The following is a 19,353-nucleotide window of genomic DNA, read 5'->3' on the forward strand; positions in this document are numbered from 1 at the left end:
AGTCAGCATGCCAATTGCACGCTTCCTCAAAAGGAGAAGTGCTCACTAACACTGATTTAGACAGATTAGTGAACAATATTTGAGAGAAATAGGCCTTTTGTGTACATAGAAAAAGTCTTAGATCTTTGAGTTCAGCTCATGAAAAATGGGGGCAGAAACAATAGTGTTGCGTTTAGAATTTTGTTCAGTGTAGTTGCAAAATGCACAACACGTGATGAATTTGGCTTGTTCTTTTTCTTAGAAATATTGTGATGAGGGAGCTGGCTCCTCAGTTCCAGATCCCCTGGTCTATACCTACAGAGGCTGAGGACATTCCTATTGTACCCACTACATCAGGGACCATGTACTTATCACTTGCTATACTTACATCTTTGACTCATTAACATAGTATACACTTTTCACTATTGATAGTAAAATTCATCTTTCTTTAAAATACATGCAAAGTGACCCTATAATAATATTGCATCAGACTGACTTTGTCGTTCTTCTCCATTAGGATGGAGCTGCGCTGTGTGATTGCTGTGATCCGTCATGGAGATCGTACACCAAAGCAGAAGATGAAGATGGAAGTGCGGAATCCCATGTGTGTTCCACCACTTTATTAGACTTAATTTATTTGCGCCAGCGCAAACCGTCTTTTGGCATTAAAATTATACTGTCAGCTTTTACTAAAGATGCGCAGTGAAGAATTAGCGCTGAAAAGGCATGGACACAGTTTTGCGCCTGACCTTATTGAATATGCATTTGTAAGAGTTTCTGTTGGTCAATATGTAAATGAGATATTGCGTTTGTGTTCTTTAATTTGTGCATTGTTAGTAAATCACCTGCAGAAATTTCCCCTCCCATTGGCGCTATTTTGTAATTACTCTCCTCTGCTATTTTGCCCTGTTTAGTAATACTGGCCCTTAATCATTTAAAACATGACTGATGGATCCAGTTTGCAAAATATGATGCTTGTTCCTTTCTTCCAGGTTTTTTGAGCTTTTTGAAAAATACGGTGGGTATAAAACAGGCAAGCTGAAGCTAAAGAAACCCAAACAACTGCAGGTAACAATGTTATTTATTTTAATTACAGTTTTTATATTTTGTTGAATTTAAACTAGTCGTTCTCGACCTTATTGACTTCAAGGCCATCTATTTTTTCTATGACCAAAAAAATATATGAACCGAATGTAGTTACATGACTCTTCCAGTCATTCATTATTTGCTGGCAAAGGATTTAATTTAATGTATGTATATTAATTATAAAATACCTATGGTGTTTTATGGTTTTATTGATTTACATGTCTTTTCCAGGTCTACAAATCACACTTTTAAAATTACGCCACTGCATATATTCAAGTTCTCAATGTCTCTGGAATTTTAGTTACTCAAAGGAAACAAAAAGTTGTTGAGGTGGTGAATTGAAATGAAAAATACCTTAATATTTTAGTTTTTTATGTAGTTTTTTTTTTTTTTTTCTTAGTTTAGTACTTGTTTTGGCTTATTTGCATCACTTTAAGTTATCTTTAGGCCTCCTTGGAAGTTTGCTGAGGCTCAATAGTGAGCCCTGTCCCAGAACCACTCATTATTATTATTTAAATGTTGAATTTATTGTTTAAAATTGTGGTGCTACTCCATATCTGTGCTGCGCTGTTTCCACAGGAAGTTCTGGACATTACCAGGACACTCTTGGCTGACATAGGACAGCATACTGACTGTGAAATTGAGGAGAAGAAGTCAAAGCTTGAACAACTAAAGACTGTTTTAGAAATGTACGTTAATGTAAGATGGTAACTGGGCCATGCTAAATGGCACACTTGCAGTCTCCTGTGGTGGCCTCCTTTCAGTCTTGTGACATATTTTACAAAGAAATACATACATTTCTCATTTACAGTTTTATTGGCTCAGGAGTTATGTGAAACAATACATTACTGTCCTTTGTATTTTTAACAGATGCTTTCTTTCAGACAAAAAAATACAATAATATTTTCTAGTGTGTGTCAAAGGAGACATCTGTAACGTGTCTTAAATGAGATTCGGTTGATGGGTGCTGTATATGTACACTATGTTCAGTGATATTTACAACATGGAGTATTTTTAGAATCTCAGTAGTAAGATTCATCCTGTGACACAATATGCAGTGTCCCCTTTCACAACCCTTATGAAACATCACTCATTTAGGAATACCGTAGATTCACTGGATACATTTCAGAACAGCTGATCTGGCAAGTCCTTGTAGCTGTGTTAATATAGATGACAGAAAACCAGTAATGTGGAAGGTAAACTTTTTGGAGCCTGTAGGATAGAGCCTAATTAAACCATTCTCTCTGTTCTGATTCCTTTTTCCAGGTATGGCCATTTCTCTGGAATCAATAGGAAAGTGCAGCTAACCTACCTTCCTCATGGACAGCCCAAAACATCCAGTGAGGAGGAAGGTATGAGGTTTGCTGATCAGGAAACATGTCCTCTTTGGCTTAAATCATGTCGTGCATGATGGTGCTGCTGTGTGTGTTGTGTGCAGATACTCGTAAGGAGGGCCCCTCTATACTGCTGGTGCTGAAGTGGGGGGGAGAGCTGACACCAGCTGGCAGAGTTCAGGCTGAAGAACTCGGCAGGGCTTTTCGCTGCATGTATCCTGGAGGTCAAGGTAGACTCCTGTCTCCTGTCTGTCAGTCTCTTAAGCTTAAGGACACAGATATTTGCCACTGGTTGTGCCAGTTTCACACTTTAGGTGTTGTTCGTCATGAGTCCACAAATCTCACAGCATTCTAATTCAACAGTTCTTGTAAACATTACTCCCAAGACTGATCAACACATGCAGATTAATGATGTGACACAATATTGGACATTTTAATAATGTTCATTAATCAATCATCTACACACAGTATATAATGCTAAACAAATCTGTAGTTGGTGAACTTTCAAAATACAAATATACAGTTGAGGTCAAAAGTTTACATCCTCCTTAAAAATGTTAATTATTTTACAAAATAAGAGGGATCATACAAAATGCATGTTTTTTTTTAGTACTGACCTAAATAAGATATTTCACTTAAAAGATGTTTACATATAGTCTACAAGAGAAAATAATAGTTGAATTTATAAAAATGACCCTGTTCAAAAGTTCACATACGCTAATACTGTGTTGTTAACTGAATGATCCACAGCTGTGGGTTTTTTTTGTTTCGTGATAGTTGTTCATGAGTCCCTTGCAGTTAAACTGCCTGCTGTTCTTCAGAAAAATCCTTCAGGTCTTAAAAATTCTTTGGTTTTCCAGCATTTTTGTGTATTTGAACCCTTTCCAACAATGACTGTATGATTTTTGTATGACTTTATACTCTGAGGACAACTGTTCGACTCATATGCAACTATTACAAAAGGTCAGCCGCTCACTGATGCTGGGGGGTGAATTTTTAAAAATTTGAATTTTTTTTCTGGGAAACATGTAGCTATCTTCTGTAGCCTCTGAAGGGCAGTACTAAATAAAAAAAATAATAATTAAAAAAAAAGGCGAAATAAAGAAAAATGTACATATCTCCATTCGGTTCAAAAGTTTTCACCCCCTGGCTCTTAATGCATGTTTTTTTTTTTCCTTCTGGAGCATCAGTGAGTGTTTGAACCTTCTGTAATAGTTGCATATGAGTCCCTCAGTTGTCCTCAGGGTGGAAAGATGGACCTCAAAATCATACAGTCATTGCTGGAAAGGGTTCAAAAAGAATTTGTGGAACCTGAAGGATTTTTCTGAAGAACAGTGGGCAGTTTAACTGTTCAGGACAAACAAGGGACTCATTAAAAACTATCATTAAACAAAACAAAACAACAACAACAAAAAAAACACAGCTGTGGATTATTCAGGTAACAACACGGTATTAAGAATCAAGGGGATGTAAACTTTTGAACTTTTCGATCATTTTTATAAATTCAACTATTATTTTCTCTTGTGGACTATATGTAAACATCTTTTATGTTAAATATATCTTATTGAGGTCAGTACTAAATAAAAAATAACATGCATTTTGTGTGATCCCTTTCATTTTGGTAAAATAATTTACATTTTTAGTGATTCTGAAAGGGGGATGTAAACTTTTGACCTCAACTGTATGAATCATAGTGAAAATAGCTGTCTAAGAGTGACTAATGCAATATACAGTTGCAAGCTCAAGGTATTTTCACAATTTGCGTCTATGGCATAAAATACTTCACTTTCCAACTTGCAGATTTTTGTCGAAAATGTAAGTAGTCTTCAAAAGCTCTTCAGTTGAAAATAAATTAAGGTTTTTGAGGAAAAAATTCCAGGATTTTTTTTTTCTCCATATAGTGGACTTCAAAGGGCTCTACACAATTCAGTTTGAGGAATAAGGGTCTTATCTTGTGAAACAATCAGTCATTTTCTTAAAACAATAAAAACCGATTCACTTTTTAACCATAAATGCTGGTTTTGCACCTCATACATTATCACATTGGAAAGTTCACGTGTGATGTAGGTGGAAGTAGTAGTCCAGTGTTTACAAAGCAAATGTGCAAACAAACGCCTTTTACAAAAAAGGTAAAACAGCGATGTTGGGTGATTTTTGAAGTTAGAGGAGAAAATAAGATGGAGTTTTTTGCCTTACCCTACCTTTTTGAACTGGAGGACACAGATGAAGAACTAACCACGAGTGACCTTTCCAACATGATTAATACGTGAAGGTGTGGACATTAATATCAGAGCTAGTGGTAGACAAGTATTTGTGGTTAAAAAGTATATAAACATTTTTTTTTTAGAAAATGACAGATTGTTTCTCTAGATAAGACACTTATTCCTCGGCTTGGAGGCCTTCGTGTAGAGCCCTTTGAAGCTGCATTGAAAATGCAATTTGGACCTTTAACTCAGTGGTTCCCATTGAAGTCCACTATATGAAGAAAAATCCTGAAATGTTTCCCTCAAAAACCTTAATTTCTTTTTGACTGAAAAAAGAAAGACATGAACATCTTGGAAAAATATAAAATGATAAATTATCAGAAAATATTTATTCTGAAAGTGAAATAATCCTTTAATGGTTGTGACGTTTGAAGTTTTAGCTTTTTACTTCTGGAAACATCCTGTTGTTTTTTTTATTCACTCTTCGTCATCCCTGCAGTTCTCTATTTACCAAAGATCTGTGAAGTATTTATTACAATATATAATATTTTTTCTCTTCGTGTTCATTAAATGTAAGGTAGTAGACGTGTAACCCAAAGCTGGGATAAAACCTATTGCCTATTCAGCAGTCTTTATATTATTCACTTCCCTCTTTCTTGTTTGGTTTTGGTTATGAGTTCTGCCTCTTGTTTCTGTGCAGCAGTTTTATACCATTTGCATTATAAAAGTGTCATAACATTGTTCACTGATAAACCTCTGTTCATCCTTATTGGTTTTGTGACTGTAGTTGCCAAACTTGAATTGAACACAGGAATGAATGAGATTTGAGAGCAAAATATACCTGTTTGCAATTATGTTATGATTACATTTTCAGTCTTTGAACTTATTACATTTTTTGGATGTTAACCTAGGCTATGCCAGGGTGTTCCACCCTGATTTTGCAGACACTATGTAGCAGAGTTTTGTTCCGGCCTGCTCCAGCACCCATTGCCTGTTACTGTCAAGTAAGACTTGATTAGGTTAGGAGCAAAACCCAGAAAGACAGTGGGTTTCCAGGAGCAGGGTTGATTATGGTTAGTTAGGCTCGTCATGTTTTCAACTGTTTCGATGTTATGTTCTTGTCCACTTGTAGGGGATTACGCTGGCTTTCCAGGCTGCGGTCTGCTCAGGCTACACAGCACCTACCGGCATGACCTCAAGATCTATGCCTCTGATGAGGGCAGGGTGCAAATGACTGCTGCTGCCTTTGCAAAGGTCTTTAGCCACAACAAATACAGGTCATCTAAGGTTTAAAGATATTAAGTTATCAGAGGATGTTAAGTTGGTGTTGGTTGTCTGGCTGTCAGGGTCTCTTGGCACTGGAAGGAGAACTGACACCGATCCTGGTCCAGATGGTAAAGAGCGCAAATATGAACGGCCTGCTGGATAACGATATCGAATCCCTCAGCGGCTGTCAGCAGAGGGTTAAGGCCAGACTTCATGAGATCATGCAGAAAGACGAAATCTTCACAGAAGAAGACTTTGACAGGGTAAATCGAAGCATCAGACAGCTTTTGAACTAAGGGTGTATTTCAACCTCCGCTGACTTGATATGAAAACACATCTGTGTCCACTTTATCTCTTTTGTTTCTCCAGCTGGCTCCAACATGTAGCAGCTCTCTGGTGAACTCTATGAAGGCTGTGGAGAATCCAGTAAGTATGTGCGATCAGGTCTACACCCTTGTCCAGAGCCTCACCTCACAGATCCGCAAAAGACTTGAAGACCCCAAATCAGCAGGTGATTGCTCTATGCTCACATCAAAAAGAAGAGAGAAAAACACACTTTAGAAGGCCAAAAGGAGTAACCTGTCAAAGAGAGACCTGAGTAAGTGAGTTGGTGTTGCCTCTCTCAGATTTACAGCTGTACCACAGCGAGACACTGGAGATGATGCTGCAGCGCTGGTCCAAGTTGGAAAGAGACTTTCGCATGAAGAGTGGTCGCTACGACATCAGCAAGATTCCTGACATTTATGACTGTGTTAAGTATGATGTGCAACACAACAGCTCTCTGGGCCTGGAGGACACATTAGAACTCTTCAAGCTCTCTAGAGCACTAGCCAACATTGTCATACCACAGGTGTGTGAGGAAATTCTGAAACATTAACTTGTACAGCTTGTTCTCAGAGCTGAAGATTTATTTTAACATTGTTGCTTTAGCAACAGGTTTGTTGGAATATCGATATTTCTCCAACTATTTTCACTAGCACTAGCTATTACGTTATTTGGGGAAAAAATTCAGCTAAAATATATTTTCATATATTACGCAGTGCTTGGATACCACAACAAAAAGTTAAATTCTAAACAAAAAAAATTAAAAATATATCAACACTTTTCGACTGACAGCCAGTGGTTTTTTTTAGTATCAATGATATACTGATGTAGTTTTTGTTAATATTTTGAATTAGATTTTATTTTTAGATTTTCTGTTTTCATTTTAATTTTAGTTAAAGTTTATTAATTTTGTTGTGTTTTTGTCATTTGTTATTATTAAAAAAATGTATATATAGTTTCAGTTAAGTTTTAATTTGTTAGTAATTTTTGTATTTCAACTGTACTGCAACTGTCCTTCAAACTACATTTTTTTAGGAGTATGGCATTAATAAGGTGGAGAAGCTGGATATTGCGTATGCCTACTGTCTGCCTTTGGTGAGGAAGATTCAGCTTGACCTTCAAAGGACACATGAGGATGAGTCTGTAAACAAGCTACATCCACTGTGAGATGGTTTTGTCACTCTCATCTCTTTCTTTCTTTTATTTGTTCTCTCCTGTTGAGCATGAACGCTCACACACATCTCTTTGTGTCCCAGATATTCACGTGGAGTGCTGTCACCAGGCAGGCATGTCAGAACTCGGTTGTATTTCACGAGTGAGAGTCACGTCCACTCCCTGCTTAGCATCTTCCGTTATGGTGGCCTATTGGATGTAAGTATCATACACATTAGAAATGAATATATTTAAAATGTAGTGAATTCCTTCTATCGTTACAGGTTCATAATTAAAATTATATTTACATACGTGACGTTCAAGTTACAATAGAAATTACATTAAAATATATTTCAGTTTAACATGAATGCTTGTCAGTACATTAGCAGTACACTTTAACCACATTTCAAAGACATTAGAAGTAATTATGTAATTACATATATTGATGTACTTAAAGGAGAAGTCCACTTCCAAAACAAAGATTCACATATAATGTACTCACCCCCTTGTCATCCAAGATGTTCATGTCTTTCTTTCTTCAGCGTTTGGCATTAAAAAGTATATAAATTGTATAAACTGTAAAATGTAAGACCTTCGTTCATCTTCAGAACACTTTACATAAAGCAGTCTTCGTAAACACGTCTGAAGATTTTAAAATGAAAACAATCCTCATCTACACTGGCATTTTCACTGCGTTTCATGCATGTAAAAGTGTGATCAGGAAATAAGTTGCTAGTCACTGGCTGGTGCAACAATGGTCACGCACACACTGCAGCAAAATTCGTGTTCTGTACACAAATAATTCACTAAAATATGGGAGTGACAACCGCATTAACTCCCGAAAAATACAGGTAGTGACAACTGCATTTACAAAAATGTGTTAGTGACATTATTTATTTAAACATGCATCAGAAATGTGACTTCATCTGTATGTGAGATGCAAGAAAATAACACTGAAAGAAGTCTTAGTACATTTTGACACGGGGCTAGTTGTGCTCATAAGCCCTGTGGTAAAGTGTGTGTTGCCAGATCTTCATAGGTAGCTATATCATATCATATAAATCTATCAAATCATACATCTCATATCCACAACAGACCACTTTTTTAACTCCGTAATAAACTGCCTAGTTTTTTTCTAAGACCAAAATATTTCTTTCCATACCTACACAGTCACCCTTGTGCAGATTGATCATAAACACAGCTAAAAGGCTTCCTACCAGTGGCCATCACAAAACTTAAGATCTTGCACAGTGTTATCATAAGTAGAATGCAAAATGTTTTAATACAAGTGTTTTAGTCAAATGTAATTTATGCAATATTTCAAACATTTAACCTACAGGGGAAAATCAACCCTTTCACAGCTGTTTAAAATCATCTCAACTTCATGCCATAAATGCAGATTTGGCAACCTTGCATCCAACACAAACCGCAGGAGTGACTGCTGTTCTGTACACACATGGAATTTAAATGCATTTAAATGCAGTTGTCACTCCTTAAACTTGCAGTGTGTACGTGGCCAATAAGCATGATGGTATTGTTTATACAGTCATCAAGGTTGCACAGAGTGAATGTGGCAGCCATGCCATCGTTTTCAAAAGTGTCTGTTTTGATCCATTTACACTGACACACACACCTAGAGTTTTCAAATTAAAAAGGACTCTACAGTGTATTCGAAAGTCTCTGTTTTTAAGGGTCAAAAAGGGAAGAGTAGTGCAAATGACAGGTGTAATCGTAGCAAAAGTTATGAATTTTAAAATGAAAATGCACTGCTGTAAACAGCCTAAGAGAGATGGATGTTCTATGTCAGAACTTCGGCTCCTGCGGCTCCTCATGAATGCGCTTTGGATTAAAATGTTTATACACAAAAAGTATTCTCATAGCTTCATAAAATGACAGTTGAACCACTGATATCACATGGACTATTTTAATAATGTCCTTACTACCTTTCTGGGCCTTGAGCATTGCTGTCTATGCAGGGTCAAAAAGCTCTCAGATTTCATCAAAAATATCTTAATTTGTGTTCCGAAGATGAATAAAGGTCCTACGGGTTTGGAAAGACATGAGGGTGAGTAATTAATGACAGAGTTTTCATTTTTGGTGAGCTATTAGTTTAATATACATTTGAACTGTAACTACCATTCAGTTTGCACATACAGCAAGTATATTATTTCCATATTTCATTTCTTTAGTAAGTACTGTAGGCTAAAGTGTGCTTTTTCACAAGGGTAGAGAAGTACAGAAGCTATTGCAGAAGTGCAAATGCAGAAAAGTAAAAGGGAGAACAAGAACCGTTTTTTAAGCAGTTGCCTTTGATTGTGGTTTCAGTTGCGTGCTAAAAGATGCATATGTTGTTTCAGGAGGAGAAGGACCAGCAATGGAAGAGAGCCATGGATTATCTGAGTGCAGTGTCTGAGCTCAACTACATGACCCAGATTGTCATCATGCTCTATGAAGATAACAATAAGGTACATCCTGCTCTCACTGTCCATTCTGCTCCTTTGAGGCACAGAATAAACACAAGTGAACTGTAATAACTGAGCTGTCCAGTGTTTTATGTTTGAGTGGAGACTGTGCAGTCTCAACAGAGTACTTCAAAGAAATGTGACAAGCGTGATATTGTGCTTACTCAGGACCCATCCTCTGAAGAGCGCTTCCATGTGGAACTGCATTTCAGCCCTGGGGTCAAAGTATCTGAGGAGGAAAGCGCTCCTATGGGCTTTGGCTTCCGACCAGCCTCTGCTGAAGTATACAGACTTTCCTTTGTTCCATTTTCTCAGTATTGAATTAGATTGCTGTTCTGCTAATGATAGCTAAGTTTGTTCCCTGGACGTGTATGTTTGTGTGTGCTTACACAGAATGACCAGAAGCAAACAGACCCTGGTAGTTTGGAAAATCTGGTACGGGATGAGCCTGACCGCGCTTTGCCCCTTTCAGAGGCCATCAGCACCCAGAGGAAATCCCCTCTGATCCGGAATCGCAAGACTGGCTCCATGGAGGTATCACACTCAGCCACCTACTATGCCAACTGCTGTACAGTGTGCTTAAAAATACTTTCATAAATCTCTGTGGTGTCAAGTTGACACAATCAGGTTGGGTTTTATGTGTTATGATTTAAAAGTGATTCATTTGTGTGTGTGCACAGGTCCTGTCAGAAAGCTCGTCCTCTAAAGGAGGCAGCTATCGCCTCTTCCCCTCCTGCTCACGTCAGTCTCCAGAGATGAAGCAGAGCGGATTAGGTTGGTATCATGTATCTGTCCCTCACTTGGTTTCAACAACTGCTGTTTATCTCTTCTCCCTGACAGGAAATCACCCTCTGAATCCAAGGGAACGCTATATTGCATGCTATTTCGGGTGTGAAATACATTAGTCGACTGCTTTCGTTGACGTTACTAAAGAAATTGGTGGATACGCATTTCGGAGACAGACAGAGATGGAGCTTGTTTTGTGTGGGAGTGGGGTACTGTTCATTTTTAGACATCTTGGAGGGATCATTCTGCTCTATTTATACATTTAAAGCTGTGATGTCTGGTGACAGTTTAGCTGGTTATCTTTACGCAAAGCTGTTACCTATGAAAGAAAGTGCCGTAAATTTACTGCAGTTATAAACTTGAAAGATGTGCATGGAAAATACACATTTGACAAGGGTGTAAATGAGCAAATGAACCTGCATGCAGTCAGACATATTTCATACCTAACTGACTGTAGATTTAAAATTATTAATTTGTGTAATCATACACTGCCGTTCAAAAGTTTGGGATCAGGAAGATTTTTGTTAATGTTAATGTTAATGTTAATGTCATCAAGGCTGTGTTTATTTGATTCTTTTCTATTTTAATGTACATTCAAATCAAATTCATTCCTGTGATCATAGCTGAATTTTCAGTATCATTACTCCAGTCTTCAGTGTCACATGATCCTTCAGGAATCATTCTAATATGCTGATTTATTTTTAGTGTTGGAAACAGTTGTGCTCCTTAAAGGAGAAGTCCACTTCCAGAACAACAATTTACAAATTTACTCAGCCCCTTGTCATCCAAGATGTTCATGTCTTTCTTTCTTCAGTTGTAAAGAAATTATTTTTTGAGGAAAACATTTCAGCATTTTTCCCCATATAATGGACTGGTATGGTGCCCCGATTTTGAACTTCCAAAATGCAGTTTAAATGCGGCTTCGAACGATCCCAAATGCGGTTGTAAACGATCCAAGCCAAGGAAGAAGGGTCTTATCTAGTGGAACGATTGGTTATTTACATTAAAAAAATACTATTTAAATACTTTTTATTCTCAAATGCTTGTCTTGCCTTGCAGTCCTTGAACTCTGTGTATTCTGGCTCAAGACAGTTAGGGTTTGTCGAAAAACTCTGAATGTATTTTCTCCCTCAACTTCAAAAATCATTTCAAAATCATCCTACATCACTGCAGAAGTTCCGACCCAGTCTTTGCAAAGTGAACATGCAAAAAAGATCAAACACCCTTAAAAAAAAAAAAAAACTGCGGTAAAACTGCGATAAGGGACGATTTCGAAGTTGAGGGAGAACATGAGATGGGAGTTTTTCGACATACCCTAACTGTCATGAACTGGAACAAAAACAGTCCAGGCAGAGTAAGATAAGACGAGCGTTTGGCATTAAAAAGTATACAAACTGTATTATTTTTATTAAAATAACCGATCGTTATGCTAAATAAGACCTTTCTTCCTCAACTGGGATCGTTTACAACTACATTTGGGATCGTTTGAAGCCGTATTTAAACTGCATTTTGAAAGTTCAAAATCGGGGCACCATATCAGAGATATCGGAGAAAAATGTTTTCCTCCAAAAACATAATTTCTTTATGACTGAAGAAAGAAAGACATGAACATTATGGATGACAAGGGGGTGAGTAAATTAAATTATTTGTAAATTGTTGTTCTGGAAGTGGACTTCTCCTTTAATATATATTTTTTTGAACTGGTGATGCCTTTGTTCAGGATTTGGTGAATAAAAAGTTAAAAAGAACAGGATTTATTTAAAATAAAAATCTTTTCTAACAATATACACTACTGTTTAAAAGTATGGGGTCAGTAAATTTTTATTCTTTCTTTTTTTGAAAGAATTAATACTTTTCAGCAAGGATGCGTTAAATTGGTAAAAAGTGAAAGCAAAGACTTTAAGCAAAGCAAAGCAAAGATATTGCTAGTAAAGATGTCTATTTTGAGTAAATACTGTTCTTTTTTTATTCACCAAATCCTGAACAAAGGTATTGCTAATTTAAAAAAAATATTAAGCAGCACGACTGTCCAGCACTGATAATAAATCAGCATATTAGAATGATTTCTAAAGGATCATACTGAAGACTGGAGTAATGAAACTAAAAATTCAGCTTTGATCACAGGAATAAATTAGATTTATTAAATTAGATAGAATTAGATAGAAAAGTGTTATTTTACGTTGTAATAATATTTCACAATATTACATTTTTTGTGTATTTTGGATCAAATAAACGCAGACTTGATGAGCTTAAGAAACTTCTTTAAAAACATCAAAAATCTTCCTTATCCTAAACTTTTTATTTGTCAAAGAATCCAGAAAAAAAGTATCACAGCCTACACAAAAATATTTGGCAGCACAATATGGATAGTTCTAATAAAATATCAGCATGTTAGAATGATTTCTGAAGAATCATGTGAATCATGTGGAGTAATGGCTGATGATTCTTACTGATCCCAAACTTCTGAACGGCAGTTTATATATTTACTATCAATGGCATGTGAACGTTGACGTTCACTAATACTCATATACTCAGCATAACTCAACTGCCATTTCACATTTTTCTAATAATGTTTCTCATATTTTTTATTTTTTATCATAATTGTTTCTAATAGATATAAGGTTTATACTTTCATGAACATTTCCCTGGCAAAAACATTGCTCCTGTTTTTTTTAAATTAGATTTTGCTCTACTAGCCTCTGTCATTGATGTTCGCCAAACCATAATGGTTTTGGCACGAGTCATATATTATGACTTTATAATCCTCACACTCTGCAGTAACTGCTGTGTTTTTATTAATAAGTGCATGTGGTTGGTGTGTGCACTAATTCCATGATCTAACCCCCTCTGCAGGCTCTCAGTGCGCTGGTCTCTTCAGCACCACCGTCCTGGGGGGCTCCTCTAGTGCCCCCAACCTTCAGGACTACGCACGCACACACCGCAAAAAATTCTCCTCGGGCAGTTTGACCTATAAAGACGGTATGTGCTCAGTCCAGCTCCTTCTTTCATAGAGATAATATAAAAGTTTAGAACTATGGTTAAAGGGCACTTCCTGTAAATGTGGGTTAAGTTAAGAACTTTCATTGCATCAGGTCCTGATGGTGTATCACACATCTTGCTGTCATGTTCACCATTTCACGTCTGGTTCATTTTCATGGTCTTGAATGTGTGGTGTCCAAAACCTCACGGAGTCCACGGTGCCATTCATTGTCTTTCAGAAACAATGTCTTTGTTTTTTGTCATTTGTCAGATTTTGTGAGCAGTATTATTTTTGACATCATTGAATTGGAAACACCTACAGGAATTTAAAAAAGCAAAAACATGGTAAAAATGTAGATTTTGTCAACAGCAAATTGAAAATATTAACCTTGACCCTGCTTTCCAATATATAAAGGGTCTGTTTGCTACATGATCACTATTTATAATTCACTCTCAGATGCACTACTGTTCAAAAGTTTGAGATCTGTAAGATTTTTTTTTTGTTGTTTTTAAAAGAAAATGAATTAAAAACAATAATATTGTGAAATGCTTTTACAATGTAATTGTGACACCGGACCACAAAACCAGTCATAAGGGTACATTTTATTAAACTGAGATTTATACATCATCTGAAAGCTGAATAAATAAATATTCATAATATGAATAATAATATTTGGCTGAGATACAACTATTTGAAAATCTAGAATCTGAGGGTGCAAAAAAAAATCTAAATATTAAGAAAATCGCCTTTAAAGTTGTCCAATTGAAAAGCTTAGCAATGCATATTACTAATCAAATTTCAGTTTTGATATATTTATTTTAGGAAATTGACAAAATATCTTCATGGAACATGATCTTTACTTAATATCCTAATGATTTTTGGCATGAAAGAAAAATTGATCATTTTGACCCATACAGTGTATTGTTGGCTATTGCTACAAATATACCCGTGCTACTTAGGACTGGTTTTATGGTCCAGGGTCACAATTTATTCCTGTTATGATAAAGCTGTATTTTTAGCAGTCAGTGTCCCATGATCCTTCAGAAATCATTCTAAATTACTGATTTAGTGCTCAAGAAACATTTCCTATTATCAATGTTGAAAATAGCTGTGCTGGAAAATTTCTTTGTTGAAACCTTGACACATTTTTTCAGGATTTAATTAATTGAATGTTTAAAATAACAAAATTTATTTGAAATCGAAATCTTTTGTAAGATTATAAATGTCTTTACTCTCACTTTTGATCAATTTAACCCTAAAAAACCCTAAAACTTACTGACCTCAAACATTTAAACAGTAGTGTACTTGTATTTGTATTGCATTTGTATCACTTTATAATAAGGTTCAATATGTTAGCAGTAGTTAATGCAGTATCTAATATTAAATAATAATTTTACAGCATTTATTAATCTTAGTTAATCGTATATGTAGGAATTAACATTCATAACATTTTATAATTTTAGCAATAACTAATGTATTATAAAGAAACTTCAATTAACAGTAACATTAACCTAAACTAATACATGTATGTATGTAAAAATGACTGGTGATTGTTAGTGTTTGATACATGATGTCAGTAAACTGAACCTTACTGTAAAGTGTTACCCATTATTTGGGTATCAAATCTATCACGTTATTTGATAAGTAGACATTATCTTTCACTCTAATTTGAAATCTTATCTAAAACTGCATTGAAACTGCATTGTCTCTCCAGTCCATACTGGAATGCTCTCACCACCCGATTCCTTCCAGAATGTTCAGTTTGTACGCTCGTGGTGAAACCTTTCGTCCACAAGGTGTCAGTGTGACATTGTTTGGAGTTCTCCCTCTTTCAGTTCCCATTTCTTGTGTCTTGATTTGTCTTCTGCTGTTTTGCAGTTATAACTTTACTCTCTCATTTGTTGCTATCGTGTTCATGAGCCTGTTCATTTAACCTTATTAGCTTTATTTAAAATCTCTCGCCGGTCTCTAGGACTGGCTGGTCATCGAACACAATCCCCCAGTCTCTTTGTCTTCACTGTTGTGTGTGGTTGTGTCCTGTGAAGGCATGTGCTGTTACACTACAGGCTCTCTGAGCTGCTTATATTACAGAAGCGAGGGGTCGATCTGACCGGCTCCAGCTTTTCATTCTCCTGTCCACCATTTTGTTTGTTCTGAGAGATGACGTCTGATAAGATGGCATCTGTATTTATAGTAGAGAAGTGCCTGTAAAGCGACAAGCTGAAAATATTACAGTAGCTGAAGTGTTATAAATAGATCTGCTCATTACTCTGTGAAGGCATTTAAGCAGTTATTTGTCATTTTCTTTTTTTAAGAGTTTATTTTCTCTACCAGAGCTAGGAATAGCCTCAGTGAACCCATCTGTGAAATTAACATCTTACACGTAATAAGGAACATTCTCACTCTAAAAGTCTGAATCACATTGAGACGCTAAATGCTGCTCTCTCGCTTTCTGTCCCAGTGTTTTTGAGTCTGTAGTCCCAGTAGAAACCCAGCCCTACACTCCTCACCCTACTATCAGTCTCACTCCTTCAGCTCTGTAACACCATCCCCATCCTGTACAGGTGAACTGTAAAATATGGTAACTCTAGTGACCTTTTTTATTTCCTCAGAGTTGTTGTCTATGCCGGCAGTAAAGCGATTTTCTGTGTCGTTTGCAAAGCATCCGACTAATGGTACGTCTGCTTCTCTTCAAGTATATTTCCACTTCCTCCACCTCCCTTTGTTTTGCATGTCAGTGGAAAACTTTCATTTTGGAAATTTTTGTTGGTTTAGTTTTCTTCTGTATTCACGTGATTTCTGCCATGTTTCCTTCGACCTCTCCAGTTTCATCATCTTTTTAACCATTCAATAAATCTCAAATCCTTCTCACATACACCACTATCGCTATCTTCAATCTCCTGCGGACAACTCTCACCCAGTGACTCAATATTAATCAGTTACGGATGACTGTTGTGTGAATGAGTTTGTGAGCACGTGTGATTGTATGTGCACAAGTCTGTGGGAAGGTGGGTGCATTACACTGCAAAAAAATCATGTTCTTAATCAGTATTTTTGCCTTGTTTTACATTTGGGAAGCAAAATTACAGAAGATACACTACTGTTCGAAAGTTTGGGGTTAGTAGATTTGTATTTTTCTTGAAGGAAATTAATACCTTCAAATATTAATACCTGATCATCTGAATGCATCCTTGCTTGAATATATGTCGAAGTAAAGACATTTATAATGTTACAGAAGTTTCTATTTCAAATGAATGCTGTTCAGACGAACTTTCTTTTCATAAAATAATCCTAAAATAGTATTGCTGTTTCCACAAAAATATTTATCAGCTCAACCTCAATATTAATAATAAGAAATATTACTTGAGAACTAAATCAGCATATTAGAATGATTTCTGAAGGATCATGTGACACTGAAGAATGAAGTAATAGCTGCTGAAAATTTAGCTTTGCTATCACAGGAATAACACATTTTCAGTATATTAAAGTAGAAAACAGTTATTTAAAATTGTAATAATATTTCACAAAATTTCTGCATTTTTGATCAAGTATATACAGCCTTGGTGAGTATAATGGCTTTTGTATTCAAAAACATAAAAAAAATCTTTCTGACCCAAACTTTCGAACAATAGTATATGTCAGAGAGGATATCTTGAATTAATTTGCTAGAAACAATTTGCCAGTGCACTAAGAAAAATAAGTTATAATAATAATAAGTTCAAGATATACAGTGCCTTGCGAGAGTATTCATACCCCTTTTTTTCATGTTTTGTTATGTTGCTGCCTTATGTTAAACTGACCTTTTTTCCCGCATCAGTCTACACTCCTTACACCATAATGGCAAAGCAAAAGCAGGTTTTAACACCTTTGCAAATTTATTAAAAATAAAAAACTTGAGTCCATTGCATAAGTATTCATACCCTCATTTAGGACAGTTGAAATTTAGCTCAGGAGCATTCATATTGTTTGTAGATGCTACTACACAAGTGAGCAAAACCAAGCCCTGAGGTAAAAAAAACAAAAACAAAACAAAAGTGCTAGTAGAGCTCAGAAACATAATTGCATCAAGTCATTCATCTGGGGAAGAGTTTAGAAAAAAATCTGCTGCATTGAAGGTTCAAAGAAGAATGTAGCCTCCACTATCCATAATGAAGTTTGAAACAACTATGGTAGGACTCTTCCTAGAGCTGGCCACACTGAGCAATTGATGGAGAAGGAAGGGCCTTGGTTGGACTGGTGACCAAGAAGTTGATGGTCCTTCCAGTTGAGCTCCATGATCATATGTGGAGATAGGAGAAACCTCCAGTAGAACACACATCACTGCAACACTCCACCGGTCTGGGCTTTATGGCTGTGTGGCCAAACTCAATCCTCTCCTCAGTGAAGACACTTCAAAACACACTTGGAATTTGCAAAAAAGCACCTAAAGGACCATCAGACTGAGAGAAACAAGATTTTGTGGTCTGATGAACCTCAATTCCAAGCGTCATATTTGAAGGAAACCAGGCACTGCTCTTTACCTGCACAGTACCATCCCAAAAGTAAAGTGTGCTGGCAGCAGCCTCATGCTGTGGGGCTGTTTTTAAGTGGCAGGGACTGAAGGACTCATCCGAGTAGAAGGAAAGCTCAAAACAGCAAAATATAGAGATGGCCTTAATGAAAACACAGACCAGAGCATTCAGAACCCCAGATTGGGCAGAAGGTTCACCTTGAGGAGAGGTGAGGAGAAGAATGGCAGATAATTGCCAAATGCTGATGTACAAAGCTTGTTGCATCATACTCAAAAACACTTGAGGTGGTAAAGATGCTTCAGCTAAGTACTGAGTTAAGGGTATGTATACTTATGCAATGTACTTACTTCAGTTTTTTTTTTTTTTTATAAACACTAAAAAAATATGAAGTTGTGACAGATCTGTTTTTGCTTTGTCATTATGGTGTATGGAGTGTAGATTAATGTGGGAAAAAAGTAATTTAAAACAGTTCAACAAAATGTGAAATAATGAAGGGGTATGAATACTTTTGCAAGGCACTGTATCCTCTGCATACACGTTGTAATGTTTTATCTAGTATTGTAAAGTAAATAAATTTAACTTGTGAAAAGAATGTTTTGTTATTCCTACTGAAAAAAAAAAATACTGATTAAGATAATGATTTTTCAAGATAATGAATCTGAACCACTACTGGACAGCACACCAATGACTGAACCCTTCCCCTGTCAACATTTGTCGTTGCTCTGGTATTGTTGGACAGTGTTTTTGATTTAAAAGTATTTAAATGGATTTGTTCACGGGGAAATGGTTCACCTGTCACTCTTTTACTCCATTAATCTTCTCTCTAATTTTGTTTAAAATTAATGTGGTTGTGAATTGTGATTGTTAAATGTTGTAAATGTTGAGCTGTGAAGCCAAGGAGTGCTTTACTCTGTTTCCTCTTCATGGGAAGCAGCTTAAAATGTCACAAATGACAAAGACTAACCTTTTTTTTTTAAATTGAAATGGACATCTTCAGTTTATGTGAATAAAATAACCTACCACACTTGCAGATATGGATGAACCAGCCGGTGTCTTTTGTGGTTACACTTCATTGATAGACACGTGCTGTGTATAAACTGCATGTTGGTTAAGATGATCAGTGTTTTCTCTTGGTCTTGCATATGTTGTGATGAAGAGGATGTCCGAGGATGTTGTCTAGCATAAACAAACTTGAATGGAGGTCATAACAAAGGTCAAGAACAATGCAGAAGTACTGCTTGTGAAGTAATGAGAATTACTGCAGTGTGT

The 19,353-nt window shown here is 36.3% G+C and overlaps 1 protein-coding gene across 4 annotated transcripts in view; it reads left to right on the forward strand.

The window, feature by feature from the left end:
• ppip5k1a (diphosphoinositol pentakisphosphate kinase 1a) overlaps nt 1-19,353 on the forward strand; it is a 48,112-nt gene that overhangs the window by 15,572 nt on the left and 13,187 nt on the right. For 2 of the 4 annotated variants that reach the window (XM_051115177.1, XM_051115181.1), the window contains exons 10-26: nt 242-343; nt 497-583; nt 972-1,047; nt 1,645-1,754; nt 2,332-2,417; nt 2,504-2,629; nt 5,736-5,857; nt 5,950-6,132; nt 6,239-6,380; nt 6,496-6,719; nt 7,229-7,356; nt 7,450-7,564; nt 9,703-9,810; nt 9,976-10,089; nt 10,201-10,341; nt 10,488-10,581; nt 13,447-13,572. In XM_051115177.1, the coding sequence (XP_050971134.1) occupies nt 242-343; nt 497-583; nt 972-1,047; nt 1,645-1,754; nt 2,332-2,417; nt 2,504-2,629; nt 5,736-5,857; nt 5,950-6,132; nt 6,239-6,380; nt 6,496-6,719; nt 7,229-7,356; nt 7,450-7,564; nt 9,703-9,810; nt 9,976-10,089; nt 10,201-10,341; nt 10,488-10,581; nt 13,447-13,572 (2,084 nt within the window). Of the gene's footprint in view, nt 1-241; nt 344-496; nt 584-971; nt 1,048-1,644; nt 1,755-2,331; nt 2,418-2,503; nt 2,630-5,735; nt 5,858-5,949; nt 6,133-6,238; nt 6,381-6,495; nt 6,720-7,228; nt 7,357-7,449; nt 7,565-9,702; nt 9,811-9,975; nt 10,090-10,200; nt 10,342-10,487; nt 10,582-13,446; nt 13,573-16,185; nt 16,249-19,353 lie in introns of all 4 variants that reach the window. The other 2 variants (XM_051115178.1, XM_051115179.1) reach the window with 2 other exon arrangements.

Source organism: Labeo rohita, chromosome 7, assembly GCF_022985175.1.
Source record: "Labeo rohita strain BAU-BD-2019 chromosome 7, IGBB_LRoh.1.0, whole genome shotgun sequence".
In the NCBI taxonomy this organism is placed as follows: Eukaryota; Metazoa; Chordata; class Actinopteri; order Cypriniformes; family Cyprinidae; genus Labeo; species Labeo rohita.